Below are 22,688 nucleotides of genomic sequence, written 5' to 3'. Positions count from 1 at the left end.
GCCCAATGGGAAAACTATGGAGTTCGTTTTATTATAATCTGTTGACAATTTATGCATACTTATCTAGTTTTAAACATCATTAAGGGAAAATTTTAGCACTCGAAATATTGCAATTACATATTCATGTACTTTCACATGTGCATAGCGAGAGAGGACATATTTATACCGTTCTCTTCCTCTTCAAAAGATTAATTTTCTGCTGTTTTCAAAACGGGCAACAACGTAGTTCCAGGCACTGCAAAATCTTTTTGAAGAAACTTGAATATGTCAATAAACTGATTTGCATAAATCACCGAGTGCAATATCCGACTTCAAGACAAACGTATTCAACGAAATTTTTAAAAATTTAAATATGTATTGTTAAAATGAAAAGAAATATACGGCATTAGGATCGTTCAGTGGAATTTTGTCTGCAAACACAGAAGCAGAGATACGACGACCACTTTTGGAAGGAAACAAAAGTTTCAAAACATACATTTTTCTTTTCCTGTACAATCTCTCTCTCTCTCTCTCTCTCTCTCTTCTGTGACTAAATGTTAGTCTTTTTTAGTGTGCCTCAGTCTCTGCGTGTAATTGTATTGTTCTGGGGGGTGAGCTCGTGTTTATTAAGCTTGGTGTTCATATGCTATTCAAGCTTGATACAAGGATTGAAATCATCACTCCTTTTTTTACAACTTACCTATCGTTATTCTGCATATAAAAGTTCACATTTGAAAGTTAAAGTAACAAGTTTAGGTTATGTGTGAACGGCGTGAGATGGAAATAACAAGAAAAAAACAAAAGATAAAAAGACAGAACAAGAGAAAAGAGAACGTTGTAATGCACAGTTACAAAATTGAAAAATGAGTTCAACATTGTTGCTAAATATGATCATGATGAAATGTCAAGAACTTGGAGACATATCAAGAGTCTGAAAAAGAGAATGCTGCTTAATACAACTAGTTTAAGAATGTGTAGAAGATAGGGAGGGATTACGACAGCAAAAACAGTTTTTTTTACTCACCCGAAGACGTGGGCTGAAACAGTAGCGTGATCACCATAGTTGTCAACAACCTAAACGTTCATGGAAAAGAATTAGTTCCATTTTGCCGAACAGTGCAAGATCAGGCACACAAAGCTGACGTGTGCGTAACAAGAAATAAATCAAGATCCAATAACAGAAGGCAAACTGTCCCAGTATGTATGATAGGCAGAAACGTGTAGTCGTAATCTAATTTAGGATTTCCAGAGATGCTAGAGATATGTAACCTGTCTTGGATTTGGAAAACCAAAACGTAAGTTGTAACATACACACAGCATCGTCAAACATGACATCCAGGTATAGGTATATTGATAGATCTATATCAATCTAAATCGAACATATGGATACATGAACATTAAAAATCAAACTGAAAATCACTAAATCAGACGCACGTCCAGCCTTCATAGACCGAAGTATATGTCAATAAACCGTCGTATCCATGGATTAGGTTTCGTCTCATCGTTGTACCATCCTGCATGACATTTGGGAAAGATATTTTAATCTGGCTGTAAAAGACTTTGTTCCACTGAAAAACATTTTACTACTGATTATGGTCTGAACTATTAGCAATACTGTAAAATTGCTTTGGATTATATTATAGTTACAGACACCATATTTAGTATTACGTGTTTATGTTTCCTTTAACAATTTTGTGAATATATTGTTCAGAATAAAAAATAAGAAAGATCTTGTGGCAACTGATTTAAATCTTGCTGCAAGATACCTATACAAATAGTGAATATGTAGTGAAATACATATAGATAAATATATCAATAAAGTAAATATCTATTGAATTCTGTCTTAGTTTTAAAAAATAAGAATAAAATATGTCTGCAATCTCTAAAACAATTCTGAAACAAGGGAGAACAGATCGCAACGGCCTTTAACACCACTTACAACAAATTTTGCCCGCTCCGGTCACCTTTGTGGCTAGAGCGTCGGATGCGGAAGGTTGTGGGTTCAAACTCCGGCCAAGTCATACCAAAGACTTATAAAAATGGTATTTGCAGCTGCCTTTTTTGGTGCTTAGGTTTAAATGGTTAGTGTTAGGACTGGTGTCAGACTAATGTGAATAGACATCACTATTAATTACCATACTGCAGACATTGTAGCGATATAGCTGAAATATTGTTAAAGCTACGTTAAAAATCCTAATCAAACACACAGGCATACAACTAATTTCTAGATGAATATGAATTACCAAAATTACAACCGAATTACCTCTAAAGTACTTATAAATTAAAGTAAGATACATGTTGATGATTATATATTTTACCTCGGAAATAATCTTGTATTGTATGAATCTTTTGATGAAGTTTGACCATATTTCAAGAAGATCATATTTTGAGAAATGTCGGCAATTTAGCTTTATGAAAACTCAATTAAACATTAAAATAAAACATAAAAAACGAGCCACGCAAAAGGAAACACAACCGTTTAGAGGAATTTGTTAATATAATTGCCTCAGTTGGTTCAGAACAAAAAATGATGTTTGAGCGTAAAAAGCATTGTCCTGAAGTATTTTTTTTATACTTTGGAAACTATGCTAACAGACCAAAATTCTAATCTCGATACACAATTAAAATACACTAATGATTGATGCAGGCATCTGATTAAGAAATAAACTGAACCAATTGTGTTAGTTATATAAATTTATTTGAAATATTGAAAGTGAGACATATTCGTATGGAAATAACAGCACCAGTCTTTTAAATATAACTGAAATAGAGAAGGAAATACATCTTGACATGTTAATTGTATTTCAGTATGGTAGACCTGACAGTTAAGTTCCTATGATCATCAAGAAAGTTCGCATACATAAAATAACACACCAGTTACTACAATATAGTGTGTGTGTGTGTATGTGTGTGTGTGTTTGTGTAATGATCTCAGGCAGATCGTGTTCGATAACCAAACTGTGAAAAATAGTTACAAAATAATCTGAATTTATAAAAACGAATATTTTCATATTAAATTAACATATACTAATAAAGACTGGATAGCATCAATGGCAATGGTTACTCCAGGGAAAGACAACTCGATGCGGTCAGTGATGTGTCAAAAAATATTGTTCGGTTGGGTACAGACAGACCGTTAGCAGTACAGTACGCCAAGTCGATTGCGGAGTAAAACTCCAGTCTGTCTTGCTTTTGTGTCCAAATCATTTTTATCGTGCTGTGTCATGTGTTGAGCGCTTGTTGTAGTTATATGGGGTGATTTACGAATATACATTACCGAGCGTGCAAACTATTCATTACAGAGGCGAAAAAATTTGATATCACGTGATACACGTACAAGACTACCAATAAAAAAGGTCAAAAGCCGAAAACAAGCCATCAATTTGATCTTAATGTTAATTACATTGTTTCTTTCTCTCAGTCCTTCTTTCTCGTGTCATTTTGTCTCAGTCCTTCCTTCTCGTGTCATCCTTCCAAATTTTTTAAACTGGATTATAATTAACCCTGAAAACAATTTGTTTAATTACTGATATTTAAACTGGTGGCTTACATTTGAAAGCAATTAGAGCATTTTCTGGACTTAGGGTGTTTGAAACACGTGCTTTCAATTCCGCACCAGATAGTAAGATGCTAATTTCGCTAATGAGTGTTCCAAACTCAAAACTCTTAAAGGACTGAAATTCCATCAATAAAACAATGTCTCTAGTTGTCTCAGTTCCAGTTAGGTTAAGCTCTCAAACGGTTCTTTATGGTAAAATCTAATTTTAATTATCAACCAATCCTGGCCATCCAAACCTGTATGTACTCTATTTTAACTTCATGTATGTCCAGACTGAATCATGTTTTTCCATACTATAAATACCGTGTGTCCTATATACTTCAGCAAAGTTATAGCTGTAAATTTTACATGAAACCATTAGAAACAAATGCATTGCAGGCAAACTGTCATTAATATTTTGGATCTATATCCACGTGATCGCAAATCATTTACTGCCTTGAGTTTTATGGTGACGACAAATAGTGACAACAAGGTCGTACAAATAATAATGTTTAATATAATAGTGCAGACTAAACGTTTGATAATTAATGTTCGGATAGGAACAGGGCACTCCTAACACAAAACATGTTTTCGAAGGTGTAGGCATTCCACTTTCATGCTTTTCTCAACATAAATAATTGCACCATTATCACCGCAAAGGCACGCAAAATTAAGCGCGGGTAATTATTATTTGATATCGGCACGGTATTCATCGGAAATACTTCAGATAACGATTGAACCAAGTCTGATGAGAAAATAAAACAACTCTTGACGTGTCAATTATTTTTTGATGAATTATATAAATATGTTAACTTTTATATCGTTGCGTATTGTCAGCAATGACCATGAGGCCTAATTATTGTTTTATTATGACACCATGAGTACAGACCCACAGCATATCGACGTGGAGAAATCGACGATGCAGAAGCACATTTGCGTGCCTAGATTGATAAAGGATAGCCAGTGCGGCCACCGTGGGGTTTTGGTGTGACTGGAATAGGTACCTCGGTAACCGTCGCGGGAGCCACAGTATGTATTGTGATTTATACTGATGCGGTTACAACGGGAGGGGGGTGCGTGGCCTGGGTCTGACGTCCCGCTTGCCAAAGGAAAGTGAAGCGTCTCTCATAGCCTCTCCTTCCCAGGTGTAGTGATCGCCGCAGGACCACTGTCTCGCTCTGCGGGGCAGGATGTTACTTGCATATGGCCTCTCCTACACTATTGTGTCCACAGCAGCACCTTCACGCGGTGCCCCCTGTTTTAACAGAGCCTGCTGTGTGGCGCGACCGAGTACCCGGCGGTATAACTGGGTGGGCAGACTGGGCTCATTAGCCTTGGCAGGCAACCAGTCTAAGAGACGGGAAACTCTGACCCCAAACCCGGGCAGATGAAGCTCGTTAGACTTGTCAGGCAGTTCATCTAGGAGAAGGAAACTCTGATTCATAACCAACCAAGTCCCATCCATTGGATTATGGCTCCACTGCCTTGTGGATATCTTCGGGAGAAGGAAAGGCTACGGGAGTAAACCCAGACAGAAAATCAGGAGTGGAGCCCCTAAGGCGGCTGGGGGTCGACTACGGCCTCCTTCCGGCAGCTCCTGCATCCAAACTGGTGCCAAATGTCATGCTCAGCATTCCTTTGGACCCCACCAGCAAGGACGAGAGGGGGATCCTGACGTCTGGGCAGCCCAGGATCTCCATACTCCACGCCCAGGCTTGCGCCCTGGAGAGGACACTCCAGTCTCGCTACTGAGTGAGGAAACAACAAGGAGCCCTAATGAACGGACGCTTGCTGCTCTCAGAAGTGCCCGAAGTAACACCCAACGCATTGCTAGACAGTGTGCGAACGAGTACTGGCAACAACTGTGTGAAGGGATCCAGCGCAGTGCCGCGTCCGGACACATCCAAGGTATGTACAGTGGCATCAAGAAGGCACTAGGCCCTACAGTGAAAGGGGTCGCTCCCCTGAAATCCCTGACGGGAGAGAAGATCACAGACCGTGGGCAACAGATGGCCTATCAAATGTGGAAAACCAGCATTGATTAAACCGCTGCACGAGCTACTTTGCCGCTGCTGGGAGGAAGGGGTAGTCCCCCAAGACATGCGTGATGCCACAATTGTGACCCTTTACAAAAACAAGGGCGACCGCAGTGACTGTAATAATTACAGAAGGATCTCGCTCTTGAGTATTGTTGGTAAAGTGTACGCCCGCATCATACTCAACAGGCTGCAGTTGCTGGCAGACCGTGTGTACCCGGAATCACAGTGCGGCTTCAGAGCAGGCAGGTCGACGACAGACATGATCTTCTCCCTACGACAACTCCAAGAGAAGAGCAGAGAGCAAGGTCAACCACTCTACATGATGTTCAGCGACCTCACCAAGGCCTTTGACTTGGTCAGCAGGAAGGGCCTTTTTGAACTTCTGAGTAAGATCGGTTGCCCCCCAAAACTACTCAGCATGATAATCTCTTTCCATGCAGATATGAAGGGAACAGTCCTGTATGATGGATCCTCCTCAACCTCCTTCCCAATTAACAGTGGTGTGAAGCAGGGCTGCGTGGTGGCACCAACACTTTTTGGGATCTTCTTCTCCCTGCTCCTGTCCTACGCCTTCGACACGTCCACGAATGGCATATATCTACACACCAGGTCCGACGGGAGGCTGTTCAACCTGGCACGGCTGCGCTCAAAGACAAAAGTGAGAGCTGTGCTCATCAGGGAGATGCTTTTTGCAGATGACGCAGCTCTTGTGGCCCACACCGAGGAAGCCCTCCAGAGACTGGGAGACCGTTTTGCTGTTGCCTGCACGCAGTTTGGTCTCACCATCAGCTTGGAAAAAACAAATGTCAGCGTGCAAGATACCACCATTGCCCCTTCAATCAAAATCAATGGTGTCACCCTGGAAGCAGTCAACAACTATACCTACCTAGGGTCAACCATCAGCAACACTCTCTCGATTGATATTGGAGCTGGACAGAAGGCTTGGAAAGGCAAATACCATCATGGCTCGATTAACGAAGAGGGTGTGGGAAAACAACGCGCTGACAGAGCACACCAAGGTCCGAGTCTACCAGGCCTGCGTTCTCAGCACCCTTCTATATGGAAGTGAGACCTGGAGTACCTACATGAGGCAAGAACGCCGGCTCAACTCCTTCCATATACGGTGCCTAAAACGCATCCTGAAAATCAGCTGGCAAGACCGTGTTCCACACAGCGAGATCCTGCAGCGTGCAAGTACCCCCAGCATGTACTTCCTGCTAATTAAACGCCGCCTTCGATGGCTGGGTCACGTCCGACGCATGGAGGATGGAAGGCTGCCAAAGGACATCTTATATGGACAGCTGGCCACTGGCATGAGAAGAGTCGGACGCCCCTCACTCCGTTTCAAAGATGTGTGCAAGAGGGACATGAAGGCATGCAACATTTCACCCGATGGCTGGGAAGAGCTGGCCGAGGACCGAGGCACCTGGAGACTGATGGTAAACAATGGCATATCAGTCGCTGATGCGAGGAGAGACCAGTTGGCGGTAGAGAAACGTACGAGAAAGAAGAACGCAGCAGCAACCACAGTAACGCAGACTTCCCAGTATGTCTGCACCAACTGCAGTAGGGACTGTCACTCACGTATAGGCCTGCACAGCCACAGCAGACGATGCTAACAGAGACAGACAACACCCCAAGGGCGCTATTCGCATGGTCTTTCGAGACCGAGTCGCCAATGATGATGATGAATGATGGTTACAACGGGATGTAAATTGTTGCCGTAAATACTTTACACGCGAATAAATCGTGACATCAAAATTATGACAGGAACACAGATTAGCCTGTGCAAAGTAACTAAATTTTATTCCGATGCCATTGATAATGCCACAATTACCGCAGACGAATACAACGTTGTGATGTTCCATCTAGGTAAACGTGATCAAAAACACATCGAAAACAACATTAATTACACTGCAAACAACGAAGTATTAATCAAGTAAAAAAACAAAATAATTTAAAAAAGTGCTCAAATATTCAAGTTTGGTTTGGTTAGGGAAACTTTTCGCATTGTATGAGCGTTCAGGATCTAATTCTTTTTCGTAGTAATCTGGCTTGTCGTTTGGTGTTAAGTCGTTTGTCTTAATTAGCTTTTAGTTCTTTTCGACTATCTTCAACTGGGAACTCAAGCGCCACTTAATCACATAGACCTATTTTTTCCATTTTTTTTGACAAACATTCCATATTCAGGCGACAGAGTGCAACGACCCTTTTCTCACATTTGTTCTGTCTGACTTGAGGCATTACTTAGACAAATATAGGACAACCTTGGGTGAATATCCTACCGACAATCATCTTCTAGTTCTCTTTTTCATTAAGAACCATCATGGTCTTTTCGCTCTTCTTTCTATTTTTTTGAAATAATTAGCATTAACCGTAAGGAGGTTGATGCGTTTAATCATGTATTTAGCGCTGGTATTCTGTTTTAATTTCAAATGAAAAACATATTTTTGGCAAGTGTAACCAGAACCTAACATGTTATATTGCAAATAGAACAACCTAACCATTTATGTCAAGGATTGTCACACAAGGTAAATAACCTTCGTAACATATAATGTTATGTATATTTAATTTAACTGTTTATTTGCTAGTTTTAATTTTTTAAATTTCATTACATGTTATTGTAATGTAACATTGTTCGCTGGATTTGACCTTGTCAAAAATTGAATATCTTTCTGCTTGACCTGCTTGACTTTTTATTTTATTTCATTTCATTTGTGTAAACAACTAATAATAGCTTCATTATTCTTAAGTATAATGAGCCTGTTATCAGGATTATTATTCAGATAAACAAAGGAGGAGTAAATATGTTGACCAGAGTCAGAGTTTTGGAGATTCCTAAGTGAATTTTGTACGTTATTGTGTTGTAAATGAACAAAGCTCATTAAATCATTCTAGAAGGTTATTTTCCATTAGGCAATTGTTGTTTTTAGAAATGTTAACTGTAACCTGACGTCAGAGAACTATATTATCTTTTGACTGGGGATTTTAACAGTAGTGCTTTAACATCTAGCACTTTAAGTTGTATTGTGTTGTGACTAGTTTGGGGGGAATTTTATTTTCTTCCAATTATTAAATTCCAGTGATTATTTTCTCTATAAATACAAAGGCTCTCTGACAAAATTCTTGGATAAAGCCATTCACTGAAATTTATACTAAATTCAAACCTGGAATATTATTTATGTGGTTCAACATTTGACTGTTGACACATCAGCACTTCGCATACCATAACAGACACGTCGTTACCTTCAGTTTTTGATCTCTTCTGGACTTGAACTGAGTTCTATTCAGGACTTTTTATTACTAGGACTTGTGTCTTTAATTCTTGGATTATTTTTGGATTAAATTCGCAATACCGTAAGTTCTATTTTTTAAATCATTTTTCCCTTTGTATTGTATTATTACGTGTTTAGGCTGGATTAAACAGTAACACAAGAAAGAGTGAAAACATCAAGCGAAATAATATGACATATATTTATTTCCCTGGAAAAATATTGTAAAAATGGAAAACACAAGAACATACAGTTTCAAGAATCAAATCCAAAAAAATTCCAAGAATAATCCACGAATAAAATTTTAGAGAGTCCTAATAATAAATTGTTTTAATGAATTCAAGTTCGAAGACTCCATGATGGAAGGTTGTGACATATCCTGTATCCTGTTCAATGTTGGTGGCTACAGTTCCTTGTAGAAACACAATAAATAATCCTCCCGTTTTGGAAATCCAAATAAATATTTTAAGAAACGTCTTTGTTCAAGAATTATGTATGAGCACAAAAATATTTCCAGACAAATGAATTAATCTTTTCAAATCCAAATAATATGAAGCAAAATTAACATGTAACTCGAACACTGGCAAGAACAGAAGGAAACGACTTGACATCTAGCATGTTTTAGCCCAGACTGACTACATTTTCACTAAGCATCACTTATTAAAACTAACTAGTGCACAATTTCAGAAATGCCTGAATTGCGAAATAGAGGATCAACGTGATCATGTTTACATATATATATATATATATATATATATATATATATATATATATATATATATATATATATATATATATATATATATATATATATATATATATAAAGTCACCTTATGACCTTAATAAAACCAATCATTTTACTCCGAGAATAAAAGTTGTTTACTTCATTAAAACCTATTTACAAGTTGAGGTCACGTATCCATCATAGCCTCGATCTCAACATTATCATTTCCACAATAAAAAATTTTAAAAATAGCTTGTTCACGTGGCTGTTACTAATTTTAAATTAAATTTGTGAACCAAGTCAGCATTATGTATTCACAGAAATGAACAGTCAAAGTCAAACTATTTTCTGGAAAAAGTACGAGTTCCCAGTAAACAGAACTATATTATTTTGACATATAGTAAAATTAAAAAATATGAAGATTTAAAACTTACAAACAATTAAATTAGATATAAATTAAATCAAATATACATAACAGTAGGGAAGGGGCCCCGAGTGGCCGAGTGGTCTAAAGCGCTCTCCTTTACGGATCACTGCCATCTCACCTCTGTCTGCGTGGGTACGAGTCTCGGATTCGGCTAATGTGGGTATGTGACAAATCTTGCCAGTAGCTTCTCTTGGGTCGGTGGTTCTTTCCGGTTTTTTCCCGGGTTCTTCCTGCACCATTAATACTGGCCGCCATGTATAGCATATCGTGTGCTGAAAATTGGCGTTAAACCCTACAACAACAACAATAACATAACAGTAGGGAAATACATTATTTGTTTAAATTTACAAAGCTTGTTGTCTTCGCTCTTTTCTGTTACTTATTTTAAGAGCATAGACGCGTAGGAATAAAGCTAAGCACTCTAATGAAACAATGTGCAATACAAACCGAGTAACTAAATACCGTTCTACAGTATTTAAGGTGCGCTAAGTTATTTGAGGTTCCAGACGGGAGAATATTGTCGCCGGACGCTATTTGTTGCACCGGTCAATTAGATCACATTATCATGTAGCTTACATTGCTATCACCACGCAGATCGTACAGCGTACGCACTCTTCAGAAAACACATTTGCGTTATCCTCCGCGCACCAACGTGGCATACTTCACATTGTATGGGACCACCGCCGCGCCTCACACAATCAGCATGTACCCAACATATTCTTTGATACATCGCTGACCACATCGAATTGTCTTTCAAATGCGTAATTATTTACACAGATACTTTCCAATCACTATTGATACATGTATATTTAATGTAAAAATATTTTTCTAATAAATTAAATCTTTATGTGATTGATGGGGAAAGAGGTGAGGCTCTGCCGCTCACTATTTCTTACCGTACAGTTGGTTATTGAACACGTTTTGCCTAAGCTTATTACATATTTTCCTCCTCTCGCGTTACACTAGCTGGCATGTTGCTTTATACATAGTTATGTGCAAGTCGTAGGGGCATTAACGATGATCCACGAGAGACCGTGATTGATTAATAAGCCGTAGAAAAGATATTTTTTAGGTCGGGTCGACCTCCCCTTCCCCCATCCCCGCGGCTGCTAATGCCTGTTCTTGAATATATGGCTACTATACTCACACTATTTCGATAGACACTGAATACTGATATCAGAAGTTGGATATTCAGGAAGCACTGCCTAAGGTGTATAGGCACCTTGGAAGAGAAAATTTACATTTGTTGGTTCTACACCAGTTTAAAAATTACTATTATATTACGTACAAATAACAAAAGCAGAACCTTTCTGCTCCTTACATTGATCTTAATACTGCTAATTAATGTTTCTTTTAAATAAAATGATATCTGGCATGGTTCGATCGAATACAAATGTCTTGCAACATTTTGATACAATCATTTCATAAAAAAATTGTAAATATCAATATAATTCAGCATCACTTGGAACGTACTCTGCCTTTTGCTAGAAAAAGATATTGGATCTAAGAAGTGGTCATTTTGTATCGCATTCAGCCAGGTCTTGCTATATCATTGTAACTTCATTAACGCGTCATCAATAATATTCCAAGGCTTTTGAAACAGAATAATTGCTTCATTTCTTTTGCATGCATAACAAATAATACTTAAGGTATTTCATTCATGGGTAAAACACGGTCGAGTGTCGCATTTAACATCTATCATATTTTAAGATCCATTTTTCGTACTTATTGGATATTTATTTTCAATGTCCATACTTCATAAAATAGTTTAAGTCTCAACGACTGTTCAACGCTCAGGACATTGACAGAAATCATCGTATCTGTCATAAAAGTACCGGCAGTATCAATAGTTGTATTGTTAGGTGACCATGGAAATAAAGAATTATGCACTCTGCAACCTGTTTAATTAAACCCAGAATTTTTCTTTCATGTTTGTACGGTTGTGGCTAATGCTTCGCAACTTTTGTGAATGTCACCGAATTCTTAAAGTCTTGTAAATATGTTTATATTTTCAAAGGTGACCTCCACTATACTGTGAACATTTAGACATATATTCGTTGTATGCACACTTAGCTACTACTCTAAGTATTAGACATTTTGAATCACAATTAATAATTTAAGTCTGGTTTTGCTCCAATCTTTAGAAAAGCAATGCTGCCTTTGCAAAGATTCTTTGACGTTGCTACCTAGCGAACGGCAGAATTTTCCCTACAAGGCGCCAAATTGTGTAGAATTCAGTGGATAGTACACGATAGATTGTCAGCATCTGTGGTCTTTCGAGGGTCGTGTTAAGAGTTATGTGTGTTCACACAGTGCGTAAGAAATTATTTTTACAATTCTTATACGAAGTACATTTAAGGCCGTGCGCAAAGTTATTAATTAGTAGTAGTAATGGTCCTACTGTAGCAGTAGTCGAACAAGAACAATAACAATTCACTATGAAAAAGGTGCCCTTTTGAAAACGATACAAAATGTCCTTAATGCCTTGTAAAAACAACAACAACAACAACAACAACAACAACAATAATAATAATAATAATATTATTATTATTATTATTATTATTATTACTGAAGTAAAAATTATGAGAGTATTTTACTTTTAAAGTCATATTTTTCAAATGTATTCCACCCGAAGGACTGCAGGAATATCACTTAAACGGTCTCAATTATTGATTTTCTTTTTTATAATATTTCCTTAGCAAATAGTATGTGTATGAGTAATACAGTTCCACTTTGTTTAACGTCTTGCTAATTATAATGATCATCATTAATTATAGTGACTATTGATGATACATAAGAGATTTCTTAATTTCACTAGGCTTTATATTTCTTGCGTGTAGGTATAAAGAAGCAGAACCACTACCAACTAAAACAACAACTGAAGTTGTATCTGCGTTTGAACGAATTTATCAACGTGGTGGCCTACGATGGCCACAGTTGCTACATGTTTATCCTGGCAAGGAATTTTTTGGTGCAGCATCATCTCTGATGAAAAACATAACGTCAAAATCAGACGATAAAATACCACAATTCCTCGCGATCAGGCAATTGTTGAACGATTTAATCGAACACTTGCTGAGCGGTTATTTGGATATCAGTATGCGCAGGAAATATCCCTGAACAAAGTTAAACAAGATGAGATCTCGTGAATGGGTTGCAAGACTACCAAGTGTCATAGCTGCGTTAAATAATGAAATTACTCTCAGAATTTCCATGAAACCTACCAATGCAATCACAAGAAAACTTACCAATACAACGACATGACTCCTTCTCAAAACAACCAGTATTACGTAATGTAAGATATTTACATGAACCTGGTGAGCTTGAAGGTGGTGAAAAACTGCAACTGATCCTATTTGGAGTGCAACCACACATACAATTTCCAGCGTGGTAAGATCCACGGGTAGACCTGCAATCGTCAGACTAGATTCAACTGCTCCTCAGCGTGGATTGGTACGTAAACCAGTAATTCCTGAAGACACACAGTTATCACCGCTTTCACTTCCGTGAACTAGCGCCTCGACGTCAATTACATTAAATACATATCAGCATCAATTTTCTAGTGTAAGAACAAGACTACTATTTATTCTATCTGCGGTAAACTGTGTTGGGTTATTTTCTTTTAATATTGCCACAACATTACTGTTATACAATTCGCACAATAATTATTCTGTCGTTGTTTCAATGTCATGATAATTTCAGCGTCTAGATCAAATTCGCGTTTATTTTTGTCACATTGTTTATAACCAGCTAATTTTTTATCTAACTACATCATTGCCATCCTAGCAGTTTGATTATGTTTTCTTTGAAGTCTATGATAACCCTCGGCAGTTCAGATATTCTTCTGGCTCGAAACACTGTGACATAAACTAAATTTAACCGTTCAATACGATCAACAACAATCCAAATGTTTGCTTCGGAAATAGTTAATCCTCGCCATGAATAAATAGTTGTAACATATCCTAGCGTCCATGGAGTTTTAAGCATCGTTAACACGCTCTCAACAACACTCACGTGAATTAAAACAATATCAATTAACACAAACTTTCGTTTACTATTACAACCTGGAATTTCAACGTCGATATTTTGCCGTCGAGTATCTGCTGTGTGATAACACAATGGTACAAGTAGATTTGAAAACTTTACTTTATTTCATAGAACTAATCGTTGTTGAAGTGTATGACGAGCTATTTTCTACTTGCAAATATCAAATCATCTGGTCTCCTGATATTCCTAAAATCATACATAGGAATTTCTGGAATTACTTCACGGATTATTTGACACTGAACTTTATATGGCTGTAGTCTGATTAATTCCTTAAGCTGTCTTAATTCTAGATCAAGTGTTCTATGATCAGCAGCTATCTCCTCATAATAATATACGGAACTTTTTTAGGCATTCATGTGGAGATGATCGAAGAAAAAAGTGCTTGTTGACTATGATCACCACACATGATAACATCAGTATTTGTAGTCAACAACCAGTCAAGAAATAATTTTAATGTCTCCAGCGACATTGTACATATTTCATCCCAGATAATAATTTTTGGAATATATTTTTCACCCATTAGTTCAGGAGTACGTGCATCTCCCTTCCATCGCAAGAAGTTGTAATACGTATGAGATTTAACTCCTCGTTCGTTCATTTGTCTGGCGAGTCTATGTGTGGGTGTCAAAACAACCATATAAAAATTCCCTGAACAGTTGTTCATGAATAATTCAATCGCACGTGCTTTGTTTACCAGAACTTTCCGGTCCGTTGAGATAAACAGTCTGGTCACAGGATATTATACCGAAGGTGCAGATGAGAATTATGATATTTGATTATTTTTATTCTCCTTTCAACTCATTATGTATCTCCGTCGATATGTAATTGTTTTAGCAATCATGTATTTTTGATTGATATAATGGATATGTGGCGACTGTAACTGCGGTATCAGGAAATCTGTTTATCATTGATACTAGGTTTATAGAAAGGTACGCGAGCATTAAAGATCTTCAATGAGTAAACTGTGGCGAGTTACCACCAGTATAACTCACAATTGCACCTAAATTAGTTCCGTCCGATAAGTTAACATTACCATGACTTATAAATGTGTTTCCCTCCGTTGTATCAGCAATTATAAAATCTAATTCAGCATCGTCTATAATTAATCTTGTACATCGTCGTTTATGATCATATGATCCTCCTCGCCTAAATTTACCAATTATTTTTCTGCCAAGATCTTTTGCGATTTTGTTCTCAAAATCGGTTTTATCAGGATTTTCGTCATCAGAATGTTTCTTATGTTGTGGTAACCAAACTTGTTTCTGCGGACGATATCATATAATTGCTTCCCTTACAACCAAAGATATCAATGTTTTTACACCAAGCAAATATCGTAATAAAGCCATTGGAGTCCAGCCCCGTTCGCTAAAATGTTTTTCAAACCAAACAGTGACAAGCGGATGAGGGTGTTTCGGTGAAACTCTAATGACTCAATGCATGCAAATCAAGTTAAGCCAAAATCTGGTAAGAGTCTGTTTACCTCAGCTCTGGTCATCTCGTGTGTCTTTTTTCATTGGAGTCACTGAAGTGCCTGAGTTGGCGTTCTGTCAGTGATAGTTTATTTGGACCACCTGCGATCTGTTTTGTTTTTCAGTGACATTTTTATTTCACAGTTCCCTTTGGATACTGACTGTAGCTTTTTAATCTGACCAGGAGTCAGAGTAACATTAACGTGATGATATGACGTTATATTATCATGAGCAATTTAATTACACGTGTTCCACTGGGGCATTAATGACTCTCAGTCTTCCACAAAAACCTTCAAGCAATATTGTTTGGTCTGAGAGTATAACGGCAATTGCTCTTTAACCACCAGCGGACATTCGATCTACAAGAGGTCGAAAATGTAAATCAACGACTGATTGCCTGAAGAAATCCAAATGATCCGGTGAAAAGTAATAGATCGGATCCAGCGTTGTTAAATGCCACTGAGATATCTGCAAACCAGACTCAAAATTCTGATCACGCCCCATGAATGTCATCTACCGATGATAAGCACGAACAACATGATTATTATCAAATTTTAGCAACATTTCTTCAGAAGGTTCTTTATGTTCATTTATCCTCAAGGAAACCTCACTAGTCCCAAGCGCATATCAAACACCATTAGATTTCGTTCCTGCGAATTTACTCTGTCATTTTCCTGAAGTGCAATGATTATATGTCCTGGTGCTGACACCCATTGTTGTGATGCTATCTGCCACTTGAATAACAAGCATCATTACTTCGCATACAATCTGTAGTCATTGTAAACCATTATAAGGTTGATTTACCACCTCGATCCATGATATAAAGCAACCGTTGTTCTTCCGCGAGCGATGGAGTTATTACTGACATCCACAGCGAAAGTATTGTTAGTATTACTTAACCTTCATCAACTGAGTTGAGTCGCCAGATTGCACCATTGTCGGTGGCTTTTCTGACAAGTACTACGGTATGTTTAGCGTCAAATTTATCTTTTCTATCATTTCTACAGAATTCAAATATATGTGATAGTGGAATTACATATGAAAAATTTTCTTCTCCATTTAACATTGATCTACGTGCGGAAAATTCTAAGTTGAAATCGTCATTCATTGATGCAACTACTTCCCGATCTGCATTCAGTCTCACGTTATTGCTCTCGGGATGATCAGTGATCTCTTTAGCAAACATCACTAACTGACCAGCTGACCTCGAGTAATCATCGGACTATCTTGCCAGACCAAGTAACATCGTAGACACATCAACGTGTTCGAGACACGAATCAATATTGTTTCCGTCAATCATGCATGCGACACTGTTAAATAACGCCATAATGCCATTGTTAACAAAACTAGATCTATAAAGAATTATGTATACTGTATTATCTGCTTTCAGACGTCCACCTTCGAACTCAATAAATGCCTCAGGGGGCAATAAATATTTACTTGTATTCTGAATCTGTAATCCGATTCTTCCACGTGCGTCATAAGAATACTATTGATCATCACGCACATACTAATCCTTGAGAAGCGGTGCATCCATGTCAAATGCTGGATCAGATATACGATTGAACATTTTACTATATTTGTTATCGTCTAAAAGGAAGACCACTTCCTGCTATCAGACTATCAGTAACTGTTATATTTTCTCTTTTTCTAATAGTGGTACACCATCCAACTCTGCTATTGTTTTTATTTATAGCTTGATTTATTATTTTACTACCATCTGTAGGCATCACTTCAGTGTTGGGCAATTTTGTTGATTCCGGTTGCCGTCGTATTAATCGTGTTAGTCTATCCTTGATTGATGAGATTGCTTTGCTGGCAACATCACCAACAGCACCAATACCTTTAACGTCAGTAAATTTCATTCCCAGCTGATTTGCAATCGGTATTGCTTTTGGGGCTATTCTTCTAAATAAACCCTGAACAATATCACCGAGTTCATCACCGTAGATTGCTTTGTATGTTGGTAATCACACATTTATCACCCTGACCATAATCGGTCCATGTCGAGCATTATGTATGATCATCTTAGTTTAGTCATTGAATATAATTGTATACTTTCAGTCACTACCTTAATTTTCGGCGATTTCATCGATGAGAGACCAATAAACAGTAATACCCATGATACCGCCTTTAACAAATCTCCGACAAATATCAGCTGTTTCATTAGTGATTTCTGGGGAATTATTACCGCAGTGCTGTCCAACCTGTTTGACACCATGGGCCACTGAAAAATGTTTCTTTTCTTGAAGCCGATGGCTGCAGCAGAAAACTGAAAAGCAACGGCTATATAGCTGCTCGAGCTCTGGCAGGCCATTTAAAATCAGCTAGCGGGCCGCGGGTTGGACAGCACTGTATTACCGGCTCGTTTTCCGCCAATCAGAATTTCTAGGCGTTCAACATTGGCAACGACGTTAGTGGGAGAAATTATATCGAGCAAAGGAAGAGTTTGTTTTCTTGCCTATACAGTGCCAAGGGCAAGACCTTTTCCGGATATTTGGCTGGTTGTTGTATTACTAGCTGTGGATGTTGTTGTAACTGTGCAAATTAAGTATCTATTCCGTTGATAAATAGATTATACCTTGTATCATTATTTTGGGCCTGGCCAACTCCGTAATGTATGCGAAATATCCATTTGTATCAAGCTTAACGACATACAGCTAAATCAGCGTACTCGGGATTTAAAACTATTCCTCTGTTATCAAAATTATACATAGCAAATGCAGGTAAATTTTCCACGCTGTCGGGTCTTTTTATGAGGGCAATACTCTCTTTGGTAAATTTATTATTCACTTCAGTTCTCTCTCTTGCGTGTTCTGGTTCTGGTTCAGATTCTGGTTCTTGTATAACTTCCTTTATATCGGCTGCCTCAGAACGAAGATGGTCAATACCCTCACGTATTTCTTGTATTTCTAGTCCATAAATAGCACCATTTATTTCACCTGGAAGTTTTCTTTGAATCATATTTTTTATATATAGTTATTTCTGCTATTTTTCCAGTTGCTTTAGCCGATTGCTAAGTTGCGTTAGCGGTTTGTTCCAACGTGGGAAGAAGACCCAAGGTAGCCTTCGTAACCGTTTTAAATAATTGTACTTTACCTTCTATAAATTCCACCTGAGACTCATGGCGCTCTTTTAATTTTTGTTTGACAGATTCACGGACTGGAAGATATTTCATAATTGCCTCTAGTCGATGCCGTGCTAGTTTAGCTGTGTGATATTACATTATTGATATAATGATTTAATGAAGCCACACACATAGCAGCAGAGAGGGTGACGACCAACAGTGAGTTGGCGAGTGGGTAAAAAAACATGCATAAAACACGGAAACACAAGCGTAAAAATGTAACAAAATGACCTAACCCAATTAGAATAGTCTCGGTCGGTTAGAGGCCTCGGTGTAACGGTGTTGACCTTGTATTCTTGTTTTAAGAGGAACCTTTATTTTCGCGAACGGACATTCCTAACTTTTCATGGGTCCACCGTCCCTGCTGATGAAACTGTTTTAAAAAACACATTCATTCTTATAGGCTCAGTTGTTTCCTCGACTTAACGCCTTTTCTAATTGCAAGAGGGGCTATATAATAGTTTCCTATAATATCGTGGGTTCTACTGTCTCGTGGTATTCGGATTTTTGGCCTATTTCTGCATAGCGCCACCTATCGTTTACTTGCATACACTACTTGACAATAACTTCCTAGTTGATTTCGGGAAAATGTCAATAATGCTGGCTAGTAAATTATTTTAAAAATGAATATCATTGTTTCCAAACATGGCCGTACGCCATGTTCTCAAATGTAATCAATATCTTCTTAAAATGTATGCCACTGTTGTAAATAGGATAACCGGTCTGTAGTCTGATATCTATGTAATTTAGATTTTTAACGTATCTTTAACATATCGCTACGATGTCTGCAGTGTGACAGTTTATAGTGATGTCTAGTACTGGGGCATCATGCCGCAGACATGTAGCATGCTGTCCCACCCAGTCAGATTATCCTGACACCAGGCCGACTAGTCCTAACGCTAATTTCTTAATGCTGAGCGCCAAGCGATGTATTTGTTAGTAAAAATTTGAAAAGTCTTTGGTAATACTCAGCCGGGGTTCGAACTCTGGACCTCCCGCATGCGAGACGGACACTCTAACCACTACGCCACCAGAGCAGTCTAGTGTATTCTGATAATGTCCTTAGATGTTACGCAAGAAACGGATCACGTGATTACAGCATATGTCCAGAACCAAGAGATCGCATCTTTGGTAGCAAATAAGAGTCAAGATGTGATTATGGACGGTGGCTATTTTTCTGGTGGCTTTCGAAACTGATAATTGTTGACTTTAAAACGTTCTAGCGCACGATTTATTACTTTTTATCGGAACGCCGGGGGTTGTTTAAACAGCCTTTGGTCAACATGCACTTTCATGCTCATGTTCATCCTCATTCGCAGGGACAATACCGGCGCAACCCACCCGTCACTGGTAGTTACAGATGCAATCTTTTAATTCTCTGATAAGATTCTTTTGTTGGAGAACATATGTGGCAGAGAAAAAGGCAATAGAGGTATCATCCGTCTTTCGACTTGAGTTACACTTTGTGTAACATATACATACAGATTCCTAAAATTTGGAAAAGTATATGCCATCGTATATTACCAAAGTATCAGAGTAACTATCCTTGCATGACCTGGAATCTATATAGCGTCTCTTTAACGATTGTTTCCTGCAGTCATCTAATTTCAACTGGAAATTAAATACTTTTTAATATAGAGCTAAAAACAACAATTAGGCATTATACTAATTTGAATTCAGTATTGTTAGTCAATTATTATTAATTATTATTTAATTTGTTATTTAATCGCAAACATTAAGACCAATATCATTGCAACCAGTATACATGGCGGCAAGTTAAAACCACCGACCCACATAAAGATACTGTCAGCTTTCTCACAAACCCATATTGTGCGTCAACGAGACTCGAACCCACCTGGACAGAGGTGAAATGGCAGTAATTAATAGACTACTCGGCCATCCTGGGCCCCAATAGGATCAGATTCAAAGCGGTGCTATCTCACATCCGTAACTTCTTGGATATTAAAGTGAAAAAAATAGACAGCTTGCCATATACAATAAACAAAACCGACTATACCAAAGCACTGGAAGTATAAATAATTCATGTTAAAAAAAAATTATCTTTAATCATATCTACTCAACTGCATGTGAGAAACCTTATCACTGAGTGTGCACACCGCCGAAAGTAATTCATTTGCAATAAACAACAACTGTCTTTCTGCATTACTGCGTAGTAATGATGCAATGACCCGCTACACAATTTGTACTTTTAGCTTTGGGTACAGATATAGCGTAACTTATTATCACAAAATGAAATCAAATTTGTCACATAATCGACTTTTAAGTTAACAGGAAAAGAAAAGTGGCACTGTGAGGGGACACACTGCTGTCAATTCAAATAAACAAAGACCCCTTTTATCACTAGTTATGTACTGCCGCTTGGTGGTAATCAGCGATCACGAGAGCTTTGGGTACAGATATAGTGCAGCTTACAATCACAGAAATTAAATTAAACATATAAGGGTCATTCTTGTTATCTAGATACGATAAGGGCCATTTTTGTTATCTAGATACGATAGGGCCATTTTTGTTATCTAGATACGATAAGGGCCATTTTTTGTTATCTAGATACGATAAGGGCCATTTTTGTTATCTAGATACGATAAGGGTCTTGGTAAAAGGAAAACATGACGAGAATGTTAAAAAAGACCTGTCACGGGAAAAGTAGGCTTTGTACGGTAATAAAACAGTATGTTGGCACGGCAGGGTCGAATCAGGTAAAGTTTTGTGTGTGTTGGGGTTCCAAAATTTCAAAAGGACCCTGACTTTCGTATAAATGGAAGAAAAGTAAACGTCGATGTGACTATTTAACCGTAGTGAACATACTTCATACTAAACTTGCGCAAGTATTATAGCATGTTCAAATGTCGAGCTGCAAGTGACTGTACGTTTGCTTGTATTTATGGGGGGGGGGGTTTGCAGGACGGGGGGGAGGGGGCGAGTGGCCGAGTGGTCTAAAGCGCTCTCCGTTACGGATCACTGCCATTTCACCTCTGTCTGCGTGGGTTCGAGTCTCGGATGCGGCGAATGTGGGTATGTGAGAAAGCTTGACAGTAGCTTCTCGAGGGTCGGTGGTTCTTTCTGGGGATTTCCTGGGTTCTTCCTGCACCATTAATACTGGCCGCCATGTATAGCCTATCGTGTGCTGAAAAATGGCGTTAAACCCTACAACAACAACAACAACAACCACAACAACAACAACATTTTTTTAGCTGGGGTAGGTCTAGTAACCCCGGACCACGCCCCCTCCCGATCCGGTTCTGGTACGCGATTCTGAAATTGTACTTGGAAAATATTATTCATGCCTAACATATCACAACATCGTCATGAAAGTGAAATTTTTCAACAAGGATAGGTCACATACTTGCACTTACCTTGCAAATATGTGTGATTTTGTCATGGTGTTATGTTTTCCTGTTGAAATTCGTTTGCAAATTATGGTCAGTGATAAGAAGTCCACTGGGAACGTTTAAAAAATCTGGTCAGCTTTGTCCTAGTAACTCAGACTGGTAATTTCACTGGCCTCCAAATGTGCTCCGTTTTTCTGGAAACAATATCTCCTGACAAACAAAAACTAAAAATGGAAGTAAAAGATTAAGCGACGACGCGTGGATTTATCCACTCACGAGTCACTGCGCTCAATTACATTTTGAGTGGTGTTGTATTGCGCAAGAGCTTAACAGGTTACTCATTCTCGGCAACGTTTTATAAACAATGTCTTGGCTATACTGTATAAGTTACAATATTTTTCAAAGAACAATGGAAATCACTGCGACATTTCAAAGGTTCTCGTAAACAACATACCTAATATATATTTAGGTTTTGGTTCTGACAATATAATACTCTATATTTGACAACATACAAGCTTAACTTAAAATATATGCAATATACTTCTTGACATTAAAATTTCAATGCTGCAAAGGAGCATTCTCGTAACGGTTCTACTAATACACAACTTATGTGCTGAGCTAAAAAAAATGATGTATTGGAATAATTATTGATTCTGCCTGAATTATATTGACAAGATGATACATTTTATCCGTATTTTCATTGTCATCATTTCGAT

At 38.0% G+C, this 22,688-nt stretch overlaps 1 protein-coding gene across 1 annotated transcript in view; it reads right to left on the bottom strand.

The window, feature by feature from the left end:
- LOC149799223 (uncharacterized) overlaps window positions 1–22,261 on the bottom strand; it is a 132,826-nt gene extending 110,565 nt beyond the window's left edge. The window contains exons 1-2 of the mRNA XM_089958168.1: window positions 21,997–22,261; window positions 1,004–1,053 (exon numbers count right to left, since the gene is read on the bottom strand). Coding sequence (XP_089814294.1) covers window positions 1,004–1,053; window positions 21,997–22,022 — 76 coding nt within the window. The 5' untranslated portion in view covers window positions 22,023–22,261. The remainder of the gene's footprint in view (window positions 1–1,003; window positions 1,054–21,996) is intronic.
- Window positions 22,262–22,688: the final 427 nt, after the last annotated feature.

This window comes from Sinohyriopsis cumingii, chromosome 5, assembly GCF_028554795.1.
Source record: "Sinohyriopsis cumingii isolate HCF-2022 chromosome 5, ASM2855479v2, whole genome shotgun sequence".
In the NCBI taxonomy this organism is placed as follows: domain Eukaryota; kingdom Metazoa; phylum Mollusca; class Bivalvia; order Unionida; family Unionidae; genus Sinohyriopsis; species Sinohyriopsis cumingii.
This window is presented reverse-complemented; position numbering and strand designations above follow the sequence as displayed.